General features: G+C 44.3%; 1 protein-coding gene across 1 annotated transcript; it reads right to left on the bottom strand.

The window, feature by feature from the left end:
* Positions 1-13,316: 13,316 nt before the first annotated feature.
* Positions 13,317-16,971, bottom strand: BSX (brain specific homeobox). The gene is made up of 3 exons (XM_068987940.1): positions 16,710-16,971; positions 14,575-14,771; positions 13,317-13,556 (listed from the first exon to the last, which is right to left on the bottom strand). Exons 1-3 carry the CDS (start codon positions 16,969-16,971, stop codon positions 13,317-13,319), a joined length of 699 nt encoding a protein of 232 aa, XP_068844041.1.
* Between the last annotated feature and the right edge of the window lie 1,135 nt (positions 16,972-18,106).

Genomic DNA, 18,106 nt, shown 5'->3' on the forward strand with positions numbered 1-18,106 from the left:
AGGTGTGTGCTTTCACACAAAAGCATTGGGTAAGACAAAAACATCCCACTGTGTACTACTGAATGTCAATGTTAATAAATATTTTTTTAGTTTTTAAAAAATCTTTTGAAACTCAATACACAGTGTAAAATTCCCAGGTCTTAATTTACTGGAGGATTTAATTTTTCTGACTTGCTTGTACTAGGTGGGCATTGCATTCTTAGATGGCTACATCCAGAAATGGACACATTTAACCAAAGTACAGTATGGTGTTAATCACTCAGTCATGTCCGTCTCTGCAACCCCATGGGCTGTAGCCAAGGTCCTCTGTCCATGGAATTCTCCAGGCAAATCTGTTTATCTCTACAGGTGGCATAAGGACTAGCTTTGGAAATTCCTATGTTGTATACATCTACATATACCACAACATGGTAGAAAGACTGCCTGTACCAAATTTAATTTCCTACTGGAAACAGAATTGAAGGTATGGAACGATAACAAGTATCTGAAGATAAACAGTAAGTTGAAGCACCCTGGTTCAGCAGTATTGGGGAAATCAGAGCATATATGAGGAGTTAGTTCAGGAAAATCATATCCCAAGCTGCTCCTAAAACATATTTATAAAAGAAGCAGACCCTTCAGGTTACATGTTCAAAGATTTTTCTAAAAACATAAACTGCTACTGCTGCTAAGTCGCTTCAGTCGTGTCCGACTCTGTACGACCCAATAGACGGAAGCCCACCAGGCTCCCCCATCCCTGGGATTCTCCAGGCAATAACACTGGAGTGGGTTGCCATTTCCTTCTCCAATGCAGGAAAGTGAAAAGTGAAAGTGAAGTCGCTCAGTCGTGTTCGACTCTTTGCGACCCCATAGACTGCAGCCCACCAGGCTCCTCCGTCCATGGGATTTTCCAGGCAAAAGTACTGGAGTGGGGTGCCACTGCCTTTTCCAAACATAAACTAGAATGATTTTTTTCCCTAAATGGCCTTAAATTTAAACTTGCTCTGGAAGATAAAGGAAATAATGCATATAAAAATATTTCCATATTTCCATATGCAAAGGGACAGGGTGAGTTATTTAAATGTTTCATTTCTATTAAATTATCTTAAAGGAATTTAGAGCTTGGAAGGGGTTTATCTTGTTCAAGTGTCGATTTTTCAGAAGAGGCAATGATGATCAAGAAAGGGTGTGCCTCTGAAACCCTTCAGTCACCGTGGGAGGGCAGGCAGGTCTAAACTCCAGTCTTTGAACAGCAAGGCCGGCACGTTGGATTGATTGATTGTGGGAAGAGAGAGCTCCTGTTTCTCTGTGTGAGCAAAGAGGAATTAGCTATATATTTCAATTTGGGACGTGAACTTCCACCATTAAGTTCCATTTTAGAAATATGCATTATTACCTATCTTGCCTTTCTAACATGCACAATCTGGCAACTTCATTACTACACTGATAAAGTTGTAAGAGACATCTACAACGCAACTCAAATGTTGACCAATAAATGAGATGCTATTACAGGTTTGTTTTTTTTTCCCCAGAACATTAAAAAACCTCCCCTAAGCATTTCTCTCAGTCTAAGCATTAAATCCTTCAGGCACGTTCACACATATCAATGCCATTTAGAACCCACACTCCACTGAAGCAGGTTCAATGAATCAGTTGATATCAACATTTCCCAGAGACTGTACATCCAAGGCAAGGCTTTACCATCCAGTAAGTATGACCCTAGTACAATTAAAATTCTTTGTACACAGGGGCTTCCCTGGTGGCTCAGTGGTAAAGAATCCGCCTGCCAATGCAGGAGAAATGATTTCAGGAAGATCTCACATACCCCGGAGTAATTAAGCCTATGCAAATAAGCAACAACTATTGAGCCTGTGCTCTAGAGCCTGTGTGCCCCAACTACCGAAGCCTGCGCGTCTAAAGCCCATGCTCCCCAAGAAGAGAAGCCACTGCAATGAAAAGCTCACACACCACAACTAGAGAGTAGCCCCCACTCTCTGCAACTAGACAAAAGCCTGCACAGCCACAAATAACTTTTTTAAAATGGGACACTTGCTTTTTTAAAAAGTTCTTTGTACCCAAATACTGAAAGTGACAGGTAGCATCTAAAATGACTTTAGCTAAAAAAAAAAAAAAGAGGAAGAACATATTTGCTGAAAGTTTGGGGGTTGAAATCAAAGAATAGCTCAAAGTAGGCTTCATCTGACCCCAAGTCATCCCACAACCATAAGATCCAGCAGAATGTCACAACACGAGGACAGGACAGAGATTCTGCAAGAACAGTGAATGACAAACACTTGTTGACTCCTCCTTTCGAGAAAATTGTACTAATAACACTGATCTTCTATAGACCCAAGTGATCAGTAATCAATTTTTATAGTGTTTCTGTTTCAGATATTTAGGAAATAAAAAGAACCTGCCTATCAGAGGGCACAAAACTATAAACCTGAGTGATAAAATGATGGAGGGCCTGGATTTGACCAGATGTTAAATAAGCCATTGAAAGACATAGGGCCTAATCTCTATGCTGCTGCTGTGAGCTGGTATAAATAAAGGACCTTTAAATCATGTATGTTCTCCTATTATAGCTCCTTTTGTGACGTTTTTCCATCTTGATTTTCCAACAAGAGCATCCTCCTAGAGTGAGCTTTTGGACAAGTAGCCGAATTTAATGACAGCTGTCTTCATGATATTGTTCTGTATGGTAAGGAGTCTCCTGGGAGTTATCTAGAAACCAACTCAAGAAAAGACAATATTGAGGAATAAAATAAAAGGTAAGCATAGCAAAAGCACCAAAGTCTAATGGTTCCAATCGGGGCCTTATTATTGGTTAATGAATCATTGTCAAAACATCGCAGCAAACATGAGCATGCACAGCCTGCTCTATAGTGAGAAAATGACTCTTCATCCCAACAGTTATTAGCTGGGAGTTGTTTGAAAACACATCCAGTAATTAGAACAACACTGGAGCTAATTGAGAACTTGGAGTTGATAGCAACTAGTCTATAATATCAGACAGGATAAATTCAGGGGGGATTCTTTTTTAATTACTGATTGAAAAATTGCATAAAAAATGAATTGAATTTGGGTGACAGTCTGCACATATCAGGACAAGTTTAACTAATTCTCTCCAAGATGTGCTTCCAAACATATATTACCATTAGATTAGAAGTTGCACTTGAAAACATAAAGTTCTTAAGGAAAAATTAAGATTGCTTTCCTAAACATGCCTTTTTAAAGATTATCTTTTCCTATCAAGAATAAACCTTGAATGTGAGAGATAGTGAAGGACAGGGAGCCTGGCGTGCTGCAGTCCATGGGGTCACAAAGAGTCGGGCACCAACTTAATGACTGAACAACAATAATACACATTTCATCTAACTCTCAAGTATTCTACAAGACGACTATAGGACTTCTCCCTAGTGCTAACTACATTTTCATAACTTCTATTCCTAATGGGTAAAAACAGAAAGACAAAAAGATACATGAGTGCTCCATTTGCTTAGCTGTTTTCCTAGCGAAACAGGATTTAAAACAATAGCACGAAGTGATGCTTTTTCATTGCAGATTTTGTTTATCCAGTGTCTCACTCCCATTCTATATCCTGGATTATAAGAAATTTTTTACATTGTCAGACAAAATTTCTGTACTATAAAGGCAAGAAAAGGAGAAATATGTATTCTAATAAAATTTTTACTTAGATATTCCTTCCACTTTTTAAAGCATATGGAAGTAGGATCTCAGAGTAGCTAAAAAATCTGATTTTCAGAACTGTCTCCTCAACCCACAGCCTCCAGACTAAGTACAGTATTTGTTTCTACTCCCCCCTCACTTCATTAAGCAAAACCACACATCTTTCTCACAAAGGTACTGAGAAAACACAAAATGTCTCCATTTCCTAGGCAAACATCCATTCAATGGAAAGCAAAAGGTTTTGGATAGATTTTTCTTTCATTCATCAATTTATTCATTCTTTCGTTTGTTCATTTTATTTCCCCGTCTGTCTTAAAGATTCCCATTCTTCGTGTTTTGTTACTTGATTTTGATTTAGTGGGAATAGCTAGAAACTTGAGGCTTTCCCAAAAGGTTATGAAAATATCACAGTGTGAGATGCAATAAGATGCAAAGTGCACAGATTTTTGAGCTCTCTCCACCACGCAATATAGAGCCTCTTTGGGTAAAATGAAGAGAAGAAAAAAGAATTTGGCTGCAAGGTTTATCTCCCCTGCTGCCTCTCCACTGCCTTTTCATTGTACCCTTGCAAACCCGAGCCATGTAAGTAATTAATTTTCAATAAGCTGAATAAATGGTCTTCCACTATTAAACAACTCTAACAGGTCGAGAGGATTACAATGATGTGAATATCTCAGGCAAATATATTTAGTGACGCCCTGGAAATATCTGATAAGATGTCAGAAATTTTCTTTAATGAGCTCAGAGAGACCCAACCAGATATGGAGGCTGCCAGACTGGCTTTTCAGAGCACCTCTTGTCGCTGGAGTCCCAAACGTTTGCAAGAGATGCTTAAACAGTTGGTATCCTAAGGGCACAAATTTGACAGTGGGAGAAATAACCTTCAGAAATTTAAAATCCACCAAGTATACCAGTTATCCTTTGAGAAGCTGTTTATACAGGAGAAGGAAGAAGAAAACGAATGTCCAGTGAGTAAAATCCCTGTAGATATCTACACGAAATAATTTGGGCTCCAAATGGACTCTTTTCTCTGTGGCAAATTTGCCTTCTAAATTAATCCTTACACTTTCTTTTTTGCCATCCAGACAATGATCGAAACCACTCTCATGAAACCTGATTGGCCTTACCCCGGATCCCCAACCTGTCACCTGGCGGCAATGTCTTTTCCCATTTCCCGGGCTTCCACACAATGGTGACACTTTGAAGCAGTACCAAGGATGCTGTCTCTACTTAAAATTGATAATCTAGCATACAAACCTCAAGCACCCATTTTTAATGAAACCTTTAGATGAATATCAAAGAACTATTTGCCATGTCTAATGTTTTAATTAGATTATATTCTCAATTTAACCCATTAAACCTCCTTTGATGATCCCCATATTTAGTGTTTAGCCTCAGATGCACGAGGTAATGAATACTGGACCTTTTGATTTAATGAGAATTTCGGCTCTTCCAGCCTGCGCCTCTTTGTATACCTTTTATTTTGCCAGCTATAGAATTCAGTTAATTGAAGGGGCCTCTTACCATCACACATTAAGGAGTATAAATTAGCATGTCCATTCTGATTGGAAAATGCAAGCAGACAGTTTTGCTTTGATCTGAGGACTGAGCTGAAGAAGGCAGCAGCCCTCTGAAAACGAGCTGATGGCCTTGTTATCAGGGCAAAATGTAGATGCGTCCGTGTGTCACAAAACACTTAATGTCTTAATTGATCACCTTCCAATTCTCCCTGTCCTGTTTGCATCATTCTCTTTATGAGCCTGCGCGTGCATGTGTGTGCGCATGTATTTATGTGTCTCTGGCTCTGTTTTGCTGTCTCTATTTATCTTTTCTGTTTCTCTGTTCAAAGATCAGGGACCCAGGTTTCAAATTAATCTGAGACCAAGAAAAATGAAATAACAAATCCTTTCACCTTGAAATTTCTAAGAATATCCTGTAAAACTATTCAGGACCTTTCACAAAGATTCTTAAGGACTAACAAACTTCCAGTACTTTCAGATGGGTAGATCCCAAGCCACTGGTACTACATTACTGAATATGAGGTGAGAGGGGCTATTCTGTGCTTTGGCAACAAAGTCAACCTTTTAGTCTGTTGTGATGATAATGCAACTCCTGAATTTAACAAATTCAGTTACATAAAAGAAACATCAAGATAAAAGATCAGTGCCTCCACTGTAACAGCCAGAATAAACAAACATTAAATTCAAATTACGAGAAATCTGGATAAATACAGTAGATTGAACACACACACACGTGCCCATGTGCATATCTGTTTCACTCCTTTGGCAAGCTCCCACTAAAATCACAGTAACAGCTTTTTGTTTTTTAATGGCATAAACATATAAGAACAGGGAGAACAGGAAGAGGGATATCAGTAGCAACTTTTCTAAAACTAAAAAGGGGATGAATAGATTGTAAAATAATAATAGTAAATTAAAAGCCTCAAAAAATAAGAAATCGTAACTAAGCAATGGGGAAATCCAAGAATCAATCTGATTTACACTACAGAATGACCCCAAATGCTCAGGAACTGATGGGGTCAATTACCACTGGAATTAGGGGGGAAAGGGGGTGGGGTGAAATGAAGGGCGACTGACCCTCCACCACCCCAGTAAAAGGCTGCTGGACCCTCTGCAGAGGGTAGGACAGTGTCTCAGGAGTGAGAAATGACTGGCTGTTAGGAGGCACCATCCCAACAGGGTCAACAGTGAGCACAGGCGTTCTAAATACACAGACCTCTGCTCCTCCTCTGCCACTAGGCTCCCAGAAAGTTAGGCCTTCATCCTACAAGAAGAGATTTGGAAATTCTTCTCTGGAAATCTGACCAGCCCAGAAGAAAAGAGCTAAAGATTCTGACCTCAGAGGTTCTCCAAGTGAAGGAGTCAACAGTGTTATCCTACAGGAGAACTCACAGCCAGCAGGTCCCACTGGGTATTCAGAGCTTCCTATCAGCTTTCTGTTTCTCCTACTTAAATATGAGCAGACAATCAAGGCTTTCCAAATATATGAGAATATTATATGGCATACCACTAAACAGGAGAGGAAAATTAAAGAGATCTTAAGAGTTAGAAAAATGATAGCTGAAATTAAAAATTCAAAGGTTATAAAGTAAAACTGAAGAATTTTTTTCAGAAAGCAGAGCAAAAAAGGCAAAAATATAAAAAAGTAGGAGAGAAAGGAATAAGTTTAGAGGATAAATCTGGAAGGTTGAAAAAATCAAAATAATAGGAGTTCCATAAATAACAAATATAGAAAAAAAAGGAAGAGAAATCATCAAAAAATTAATTCAAGAAATTTTCCCATAATTGAAAAAAAAAAATGAGTTTTCATATTGAACGGGCCTATTGAGCCTCTGAAAAATTGTGTGAAAACAGACATCCAACACAGGCATATCACTGTAAAATTTCAGCACACTGGCTCCAAAGAGAGGACCCTACAAATTCCCCAAGAGGAAAACAAATGAACAAATAAAACAGGATATATTGGGAATCAAAATGGCATTAGACTTCACAGCAGCAACTGGAAGCTAAAACACGACTGAATGATGCCTTCAAAACTATTCAAACATATTCAAAATGATTTCCAATTGAGAATTCTATACTTACCCAAAATACTAAGAAACTAGAATCAAGATGTTTTTACACAAGAATGATCTCAAAACATTGACCTTTCACATACCAACCAGGAAGCTAGAGGAGCCTGTGCTCCACCAAAATAAGAGAGTAAACCAAGAATGAGGAAGAAAGAGGGAACAAGAGTGAAATGAAAGGCAACCACGGGATGAAGGGGAAGAAAGACGCATTGACACAGAATCCAGAGTGGACAGGCTAGAGGCTGTGGGAGAGACTGGTTCAGGAAAATGAGACATGAAGAATGCATGCATAGGGACCTCCCCGCTGGTCCAGTGTTTGGGACTCTACGCTTCCACTGCAGGGGTGCAGGCTTGATCCCTGTACTGAAATCACAGGCAATTCTTTCTCTCGTAAGAGGGTTCCCGAGAATTTGAATTCTAACTTCCCTCCTTATATAGCATCATGTCTGTCACTAAGGAAGATAACAGAAACCTGGGACTGAAGGGGGCTGGGCTAGGTAAGGGGGAGGAAAAGGAGCATTCTGGATAAGGCATCCCCAGGGACACTTTCTGTTTCATCCAAGCTGTCTGATCCTCTCAGTCCACAATGAAGTCAATGATAGAAATTAAGATGAAGTTATAAAAAAAACAATTCCTTGGAAAGAGACATAATATCCCCTTTTTAATGATGGTGATGGCACACAAAACTAATACTGACCTTTTGGTCAGTATTGCTACAGCCGATGTCCTCTGAAGTTTAGTATCAAAGACCAAACTGATAGCTTCAGTGCATGTTGTAGCTCAGTCGCCAAGTGGTGTCCAACTCTTCAAGACCCCATAGACTACAGCATGCCAGGCCTCCCTGTCTTCAGATGTATGTTGTAATTCATCATCTTTCTCTAGCACGTTTCTTCCAAGATACCACAGTGTGTATTTTTATATCTGTTATCTCACATCCGCTCCCATTCTCAACTGATTTACAGGGTACTCTCCCCATTTTTCAGATACCTAGTAAGAAAAATTTTTAGCAAAGTAATAACTTACAGATGCCAAGTAATCATTAGCAAAAGAATGATTAGAATTGAAGTCTCTAAGCCATCTAGCTAGTGTCCAAATCAGATATGGTTCCACAATAATACAAAGAGTCATAAGAGAAGACTGGAACCGCTGAGAAAGATTGAAGGCAAAAGTAGAAGGGAGTGGCAGAGGATGAGATGGTTAGACAGCATCGCTGACTCAATGGGCATAAATCTGAGCAAACCCTGGGAGACAGCGGAGGGCAGAGGAGCCTGAAGTGCTGCAGTCCATGGAGCCGCAGAGAGTTGGACACAACTTGGCAACTGAGCAACAACAAAAATGAAATCACAGAGGGGAGGTTATCCAGTGTACACACTGGGAATTCTGAGAGAAGGAGAAATCTGTCTTTGGGAAGCAGGATTAAAGCTAGAAAATACAACAGAGAGAATCTGAAGAGAAAACATGAAAGTCATTTCAAATTTTTATCTCCTAAGTATTTACTGGGATGCTCTCTGACCTCTGCATGTATTAATTCTATAATTTACCAAATTAATAGCCTGTATGACATGAGGCAAGTCAGCCTCTCTCAGTTGCTTTGTCTGTAATTAAAGGAAATTTAGGCCAAAATTTTTAGAAAACTATGGGGATTTGAAGCAGCTTAGTGTTCCTGCCTGGAGAATCCCAGGGACGGGAAGCCTAGTGGGCTGCTGTCTATGGGGTCGCACAGAGTGGGACATGACTGAAGCGACTTAGCAGCAGCAGCAGCAGCAGCAGCAGACATATCTAGCTCATCCTACTGGACACACAAACATCTTCTAAAACATCCCACCCAGCAAATTGTTATTCAACTGTGGCCTGGATAAAAAACAGGGCTGAGGGTCTCAGTACCTCCTAGAAATGTCAATTTAAGTTTCAGATTGCTCTTAATTAGGTTTACCATAAATTGATCTAAGAATCTGCTAGATAATTTCCAGCCATTTTAAAATTTTACATCTAAAATTACTATGCAAAATCCTTTCCTCCACATAACAGAATGATAATAATCCCACTGCCACTTTTATCACAATATAGAGTGAGGTTCTGGGACTTCTTTAATAAATAAAGGAATATCCTTTTTTTCTCTTCTTTTTCTTGTTTTTGTTAACTCTTCCACTTATTTAGAGTGTATGAACTAAAATCTTATTCTTAGTAAGATGACAATTTTAAATGTTTTGCCTGCTAGCTTCTGATTACACTTTTCTAGTGAAATGTATTTAGTGTTTTGTGGATTTAGCCTGTTCTACCGATGGACAACACAATACCTGTCTTATAGAAGTTACTCAAATATTGTTCCAAGATCTACTTCCCTGGAATCACCCATTGGCTCTGGTTCTGCCCTCTCCAGCAGAGCAGACTAGACATGCCCTCGTGATACGTAATCCCTCTGTAGCCACTGAAACACAACTAACACAGCCTCTCCCAACCCTCCCCAAAGCTTTGCTTTTCCAAGCTAAAAAGTTCACACTTATTTGTTTCCTATATCTTTTACTATCCAGGTTCCTGTATTCATTCCTGGATGAATTTTAGTTTGTCAATATCCTCTTTAAAATGTGATGCCAAGAACATAACATAAACATAATATATTTCATTATTTTTGCACACACACTGAGCCCAATTCAAGACCAGGAAGTTATTGATTCAATTAAATATGTTTATTGCACATTTCTCTTAGCACCGGAAAGCATTCTGCTTGCTCTGTGCCTTCATACCTCTTTATCTCTAGTTATCAAATCCATCGATAAAAGCCAGTCCTCCATCTTTTGAAGTGGTGTCATGGATTTCAATTAATCACTTCTTAGTGCCACTATCAGCTAATACTAGGCTAAGTGACGTATTGTCAATTTCTTGCCTTCTTATGTCATGTGAGTAGAAATATTAGTGAGTCCCTCTCTGAGAAGCTATGAAATGCTGTCCATCAGAAACAACATTGAGAACAAATACCCAACAAATTATTTACTACATTTAGGATTACAAGTAGGGTGACTTGTCCACCAGGGCTATTTTAAGATGGTTTTGACCCTTCAGAACCAGATCTGTATATATCTCTCTTTAATACATCGTAATGAGCGTGGTTTTGTCAGATCTTCACCACCAAGTGAACCTGAGTTGAGGCAAAAGCCTGGGTAATTCAGACAAGATATCTTTTCAGCCTATGGAGGCTTTGATCCGTATTGAAGGCCAAAAACAAAAAGTGCTATCATGTTACATTAAATTGAGACTAAATTGTATCTATCCTCTACCATCATCACTAACTCGCTGTGTATAAAAAAGGGGGAAAAAAGAAAGAAAAAGGAAAGAAAATCTAGGAGAACTTTGCTATTGAATTGTTTGCACCAATTTCAGGGAATACTGTCTGATGTGGAAATGGTGACACAGGTTCTGCTGGTGCTGCAGGTCTGAGCTCTTCCCTTCCCAACTAACCCACCCATTGAGGGAAAGCCACAGAGGGAGACCAGGATGACGCCGAGTGAGCATCTTGTGTTGACGCTCATGAATAAAAGACACAGCTACTTCATTCTGCCTGGAGTCAAGCAATGTTGTGCCTATGCTAATAATGTTTCCTATTCATCTGTCTTTTCAAGGCAAAAAAGTCTTTAAAATGTAGCTAATCTGTTACTCTTAGACCCAAAATAAGCCCTGCCATCTTCTTGTGAAGACAGGAGAAGAAAGAAAGACATGCTTGGTGCTTTGGGGTTTGTGTTAACCATCTAATTTTTTTAATTTCCCCCTAAACACCGTATTTCTACTCACTTCAGAGATTCTCCCCCCAAATCCCTCTTAGCAGTTGCTCTTCCTGGGATTAGAAGAATTTGAGATTTATTTCCCCTTGTGTAATAGTATCTACTTTCTTTTCCCGGTTACCAAAAACATTCTCATTCACAAATTGCTTTCTTTCTATAACCAAGTCTTCCTTAAAGCATTTGTCAAAAACTTGCTTAAAATGGTACCGTTATCTGAACAGGGAGAGAGAGAGGAGGAATCTGAACCTAGACTTGCATTTGTAGCACATCTACAAGATCTAAATAAATGAGAGGGGTGTCCTTACAAAGTGTTAGAAGCAAAATGCCAACCAATGCATTATTATCAGAAGAAAAAGTGTTTGGGGCAAAAGAAGTGATCAAGGAGTCAGAAGACATTTTCTGTCCTGCTTTGGCTCCTAGCTAGTCCTGATTTCATGGGTAAATCCTTCAACCTTGCCAAGCCTCAATTTCCTTATTTATGAATGGGAAATCAATCCCTTCTTGCCAAGACTCACTGATTGTTAACTGATAAAGAGCACTTGGAAAATCCAGATAGTATATACAACGCTTGTGTTTTTAAAGCAATAGCTTTGCTCCTAAATAATATACTGGATAAAGGTCTCACTCTGACACTTATCTGTGCTTAAGTTAATATTTCCCCAAACAAGCTTACTTGAAAAAAAAAAAAAAAAGTCTGCTGCTACATTCATAGAATCATAGAACTTAGACCCAGAAGGATCTGTAGGGTTCATCCTCTTATTAGAGAAATAAGGAGCCAAAAATTGTAATTAAATGGAACCCAAGGTCATACAGCTGTAATTCATGTAATTAACGGTAGTCATTAGCACCCAAGAGTCAGGACTCGACATAGTCTCTTTTCCAGGTTTCCTGGGCTCTTTTACCTAAATATACAACCAGAACGAAAGGAAAGGTCGGAAACTGAGGTCGTCTCTGGCACGGGTGCTATATCTGATAAGTGTACTGGGTACGTAGTGTCGTCACACAATTCGTTTAGCACAATTTCAAACTCCTAATATCAAGAGACCGCTGTCCTTTCAGCATTTGAGAGTCAAAAATACCATCTGCAGATACCTTTTTCATGTAGGCGGAACCCGAGACTATTAAACGATTCAAAACAGAAAAATCGGCGTCGGGGAGATGGGAATCTGTTAAGTAAAAGTTATTAGCCCTGCTCAGTCCTGCCGAGGACAGGAAATTACCCAGGGCTGAGCGGAGGGGGCTTGCGCGCAGGAGGTCGCGGTAACAAACGATTCCCGGAAACTCGTGTTCGTTCCAGTTTTGCCCGGCGAGCCCTTTATTATCTACAGAGTGCAAACCCGGGAAAAGAATAGGAGACCTCCCAGGGGAAGGAAAGGGGGGCGACGGGCAGGGCCAACCCGATTCCTGCCCCCACCTCAAAAGTCCCCAAACAAGAGAGAGGCACGCCTGGTAGGGGAGGCGCATTCTCCTTTAGGCTTCATCTTGCTAAGATTCCCTAAAATGCAGTGAGAACGAACATTTCCATATAGAACCCGAGAGACACTCAGTTTTAAAATATCAATAGCCGGCGGGGTGTGGAAGAGTTGCGGGGCAGGCGCGCAACAAGATCGGGAGCGGGAATCGCTCGATGGGTTTTCTCCGCCCGTTTCTCGCCTCCCAGTACTGGGGCCGGGGTCACCAGAGTGAAGACCGCGGGGGCCTGGGGGACCACAAGCTCAAAAAGGGTTCTGGGTGCAGAACCAAGAGATTTTGAGGAGAACCTTGGAGAGAGAGGAGGGAAGCGCCGCCCTGAAAAGAGGAGGGAGTCGGGGGAGAGTGGGAGCGTGGCGGCGAGCAGCGCGCGAGTCTGTCCCGGAGTGGATGTGAGCGGAACACCGGGTCCCTTACCTGCAACCCATCGGTCTGCCCAAGGAAGGGCAAGGGGTCCGGTGGAGAGGCCGCAGCGCCTGGACAGCGAGCGGGGAAAGGTGGCTGAGGGCGAGGGCCGGGGGGGTCTGCAGTCGCGGCAGGGAAGAGGTTCCCGCACCAAGTTAGGGCGCCGAGAGCCCAGGCTCCCGTGGGCGCTGCCGAAGGCGCGGCACGCGCGGACGAGCGAAGCAGGCGCACTCTCGCCCCGGCGGCGCGGGCTTGGCGGGCGGGTGGGCGGGGTAGGGGGCGGGAGGCCGGGCGCACCGGCCCGCACCGGTTGGAGGGTTAACAGGTGTGCAGCGTTTGGGTTTCCGAAGCCGATCTCCCAGGCCCGCCCCGCCGCGTCCTCCCCGCCTCTCCAGCCCCGCGGCTCAGAGCACGTGCGGCCCTGAGCCCAGCTCCCCCTCGTCCCCAATGTCCACCTCGTCCTCCGGCTCCGTCAGCACGAAGGAGCTGGCAGGCAGGCCCAGCCGAGCCTCGGCAGGTGCGGCCTCGGGGCCGCGGGGGCTGCCCTCGGGGCTCTCGGGCCCATCAGGCGCTTTGGGTTCGTCTTGACTTTTCCTCAGCTGCTTTTTATGCTTCATCCGGCGGTTCTGGAACCACGTTTTCACCTGATTCCGGGGAGAAAGAAAGAAAAGCACGTCATTCCTTCAGACTCAGCGAAGATAAAAGCGATTGCTGGGGTTTAAGAAAATAGACCTCAACCCACTGACGAATTATCCAGAAGCTGTTGACTGTCTCGCCCTTGGGTTAGGTCACACCTGCACGGCTCACAAGTTGTCGTCTTAACTTGAATGGGAACCAGATATCCTAGGGCTCTCAGAAGTAATAGCCCCAAAATAACAACGAGGTTCAATATGGTGTGCTTAGTACATACTAATACTGCTATTAATTAGAACCTCTAACAGTAAGTGCTGCATGGGTGAGCTTCCTTTCCGTTCCACTTACTTTCTCTGACTGTGACATCTAAATACCTGTTCCAGCAAGACTCCTGGACAGGAAGAGCAGAGAAGCAGACTCGCTGCTTCTCATCAGAGAGAAAGTCACTGGGGCCTGGCAGGCCTGCGCTTTCACAGCAAGTTGGGTTTCAGAAAATAGAGAGGGAGTGGAGCCAGGCGTTTTGGGGTTGCAGGTGAAAAGCGTCTGGAAGAAAATGAAAACAATTCTCCCACTCAGGACAGGGAAATAGGAAGAAGGCTCATATTTGTGCATGTGTGTGAGAGTGTGTTAGGGAGAGGGTGGGTATGAAGACTTGCGGCTGTGAGAAACATTAAGGGGGGAAAAAAACCCTTATATGGACTTCTCTTGGGTCAAGAATCCTCTTTATTTCTTACTGATTTGCCTCTGACCCGGGCTACTGCCCTGATGGCAAAAGAGTGGGGGAAAGCGCAGAAATGGTAGTCCTCAAACAGGACGTGATCATCGGAATCATTCGAGGGGGTTTTCCTCCGCGTCCGGAACCCGCTCGAGAGATTTTGCTTCAGTGACTCAGACAAGCGATTGGAAGTGTCGGTAGTCTTCCTACGGGTCTTTGGAGAAGTCTAGAATCAAGGGGGAACTCTGTGGCCCGTCCAGAGGCGTTAGGGAGAGGAGCGAGCGGAGAAGGGGCCTCCCCCTCCTCCAGCCCACCTGCGTCTCCGACAGGCTGAGGGCCGTGGCCAGCTCCACCCGCTCCGGCGTGGACAAGTAGCGCTGGATCTCGAATCTCTTCTCCAGGCCCGAGAGCTGCGAGTCCGAGAAAACTGTGCGAGCTTTGCGGCGGCGGCAGTGCTTCCCCGGCAGCTCCGGGTGCTGGGGGTGCGGGAACAGCGCGGGGACTGGCACCCCTGCGGAGAGAAGAGCGGTCAAGTGGGCAGAGAGCGCCCCTCGCCCGACTCCCACCCTAGTTCCCCGGCAGCCCCTCCGCCTCGCGCCCCCACTGGTCCCGCCCCTTGCCCCCAAAGCTTCTCCTAGGAATCGCAGGGCAGGGGGGAACAAATTGCAAGAATAGCGCTTGGAGATCTTTATCAGAAAGGCCATTTATAAATACAAACAGTAAACAGTAAGTAAAACGGAAAAGAAAATTATCAAATAGATCCGGAGGCCTTTGAAAATGTCCTCTTGGAGAAAAACTTCTGGCGGCGCCTACCAAAATATTCTTGCAAACGTCGAGTGGTCCAGCAGCTATTCCTCCCCACCCGCCCCCACCCGATCCTTCCAGTCTTCTCTGGACACTCAGTGACAATCAGTGATGTCCTGGGGGCTGATGGAAGCAGTGAATGTGATCCTGCTTCACAACCTTACTTAAAAAGCGCCTTTCTCTTCACTGAGCTGCCCCGGTTCTCCCCGCCTGCAACCAAAGGGAATAGACCAACAGTCAGATGCAAGTGAAGCTCCTGAGCGAAAACGGAGGGGTAATTTCCGTCTCGCTCGTTTCCTGTCAGTTTCGGGGAAGCGCTGGGGACCCCGCTCTCTGATCTGGTTCTCATTCTTTTTCTTGTTCTTTCCCTCCAACCCCACGCAGAAGGATTGAAGCGCCTTGCCTCGGGAGACTTCTCGAGTCTTTCCTGACCCTCGCAGGCTTTACCTTTTCTGAGACGCGCCAAGCTTACCAGCCGCCACAGACATCAATATCGACTGACTCCACAGAGAAAAGCAGAAACAGAAAACAGGTAATTCCTGTATCTCGGGCTTTGTCCACTATTTGCTGTTTGCGGGGAACATGGGTGCAGCGCTAAAGAGCTGTCTCTGGCCCGTGGTGAAGCCAAAACCAAAAGGCGAGCTCGGACACAAGTTTTATAATTGCCCCTCCAACCCAGTGCCCCTGTCTGGGTTTTACCGCTTTACAAACGCTTTAACTTTTGTCGTGGATTCCAGCGCCCACATTTCACAGACTGTCTCCTGTCTTTCCAGACCCCACCCCGACCGGGACTGTTTTTCCCGCTACGCCCTGCATCTGGACTCAACGAATCACTCTATTCCGGCTGTAATGAAGAGGCCGGAAAAGAAAGTGTGAGTATGGCCTTTCAGAGAGAGGCAGAAAAAAAACTGGGTATTTCCCCCACATATCCCTGTCCCAGCCAGACTTTGCTGGCCTCTGATCTTTGCCATGCCTCGGAAATCGAATTACTTTGGCTGGGGCTCCAGAGAGGGCAGCTCAGCCCAAGACTGTGAATTAAATGATGGATGTTGGAAGTGAAGAGGGTTAACGAACAGCCTCCTCTCTTTTGTATTACCTTTGCTCCCTTATTCAGGCCAGTCCAAACCTTCAGTCCTTACGATATCCCAAACCCTCCTTTACTTCTAAACCCCTGAAGTATCTGCGAATGCTCAGCACCTGGAAGGAGAGAGCTGGCCCCACTGGAGCTTTTTGAGCTTCTGGGCTGAAAAGTTGAGGTCCCTTCCATGGGGTGGGATAGTCAGGGGTCCCCCTCAGAGTGAAAGAGATAGCGATGGGGACAGAGATGCACCAAAGTGACCAAAACCAAGAAAAAGGAAACTGAACATTGCACATCAAGAGTATCACCCAAACCTACAGCCACTTCTTGGCTAGGCATGTGTCCTTCGTTATAAAAAGTGCAGAGTTACCACCCTGCCTTGGCATGCCTCAAGGGAGCTCCCTGTGTTCTCAGCTATATCCCCAACATTCTTCCCCTGTCACTTAGAGAAGGAGGCCGCCAAGCCAGGCCCAGGCAGCTCTGGCCTTTCCTCCGCTCCACCACAGGCTCAGAGTCTGCTGGAAGACCTGTTCTTGCTCCCCATTCCTTGAGACCCCTGTTACTTACCCGAGGTGGTGAGGAAATAAGGGTGGTGGTGGTCTCCCTTATGTAGTGGGTGATGGGGGTGAGGAGCCAGGAGAGTGGGTGTGGGCATGAGTGGGTAGCCATAGTCTAGCAGAGGCACCCGGGAGGCCAGAGTGCTGGTGAAATGGTCAGGGGCCACCTCCCTCAGCGGCTTGGGCTTGTGTAGCAGGATATCCTCGATGAAGAAGGACGTGGGCCTCTGAGATGACGCCGGGTGTAGAGGGGAGGTGAAGTTGAGATTCATCTTGAACCGAGCGCCTGCCACAGGGCGAGGGCCGGGACGAAGTGTAGGAAGCAGGCGGCGTCTCACCGCGCCTGGTCGAGAGCCAACCACCCTGATGCTCTCTTCTCGGCCTTGGGCTACCCCCGGAGCTGGAGAGGCGAGAAGATAAGCTCCTGGGTAGATTGGGTCTGCGTGTAGGAGAATTGGCAGCTTGGAGAGGGGAGCCGGGAGAGCCAATGGCAAGGCTGCCAGAGGCAGAGGGGAGGTGCGGTGGGCGCGGGGCGGGGCGGGGCGGGGCGGGGAGCTGTCCGCGGTGCTGAATGCGACCGGCCAGGCCCGGGAAGAGCGGAGCCGAGAGAACTGGATTCTTGCTCTTACCAGGTTTCTGGACCTCAGTTTCTGCCTGGCCACTGCAGGAGCTGCCTAGCTCCCAGTCGTCTTTTAAAGAAAGCGAAAGAGAAAAGGTCTCTACCGTCGGACAAACTCCTCTTTAGAGAGCAGAGGGCATTTAAAGGGACCTGAAGCAACAAAATAAAAGCACGTACTTCAGCATTGGGGTCTGGGCTTGAAAACTTTAGAGCAATGATAGCAGAAGGGGAAGAGAAGAAGTGAGGAGAGAGCCTATATCTGCTGACCCAACTTAAATTGATGGGTAAGGGATGACTAGTTTGTGGAGGTAAATAAATGATCATAACATTATTTACCTCAGTTTTAGAGGGTGTTGTGAGGAAAGTTATATCAACATTAGTCAAGTAATCTGATCTGTATAAATATGTCCAGAACTACCTCTTAATGCCAGCCTCCTCCTCCTCTCAAATTTCCACTCTCCTCATTCCACTCGCGTGACTTGCTACTTCTACTATACCATCACTTGTCAGCCAACCCTAGCCTGCCAAATAATTGTACTGTGTTTTTGTCTCCCATTCCCTTTTGCAACCTTTCTTTTCACTTTCCTCCCAATCTTTTGGTGTTTTTTTTTTTTTCCTGTTTGTCTTTTTCTAAACTGTCACATTTATTTCCCTGGAGTCAATTTGCTAAAATTAAGGTGATCATCTACAACACAGCAGGGGTAATTTCAGCTCACATCTCCGAAAATTGCTCTAATTATTGATGTTAAACTCAGGGAAATTAAAAGAAGCCACTTCTCTTCCATCTC

This window comes from Capricornis sumatraensis, chromosome 16 (assembly GCF_032405125.1).
Source record: "Capricornis sumatraensis isolate serow.1 chromosome 16, serow.2, whole genome shotgun sequence".
NCBI classification, from domain to species: domain Eukaryota; kingdom Metazoa; phylum Chordata; class Mammalia; order Artiodactyla; family Bovidae; genus Capricornis; species Capricornis sumatraensis.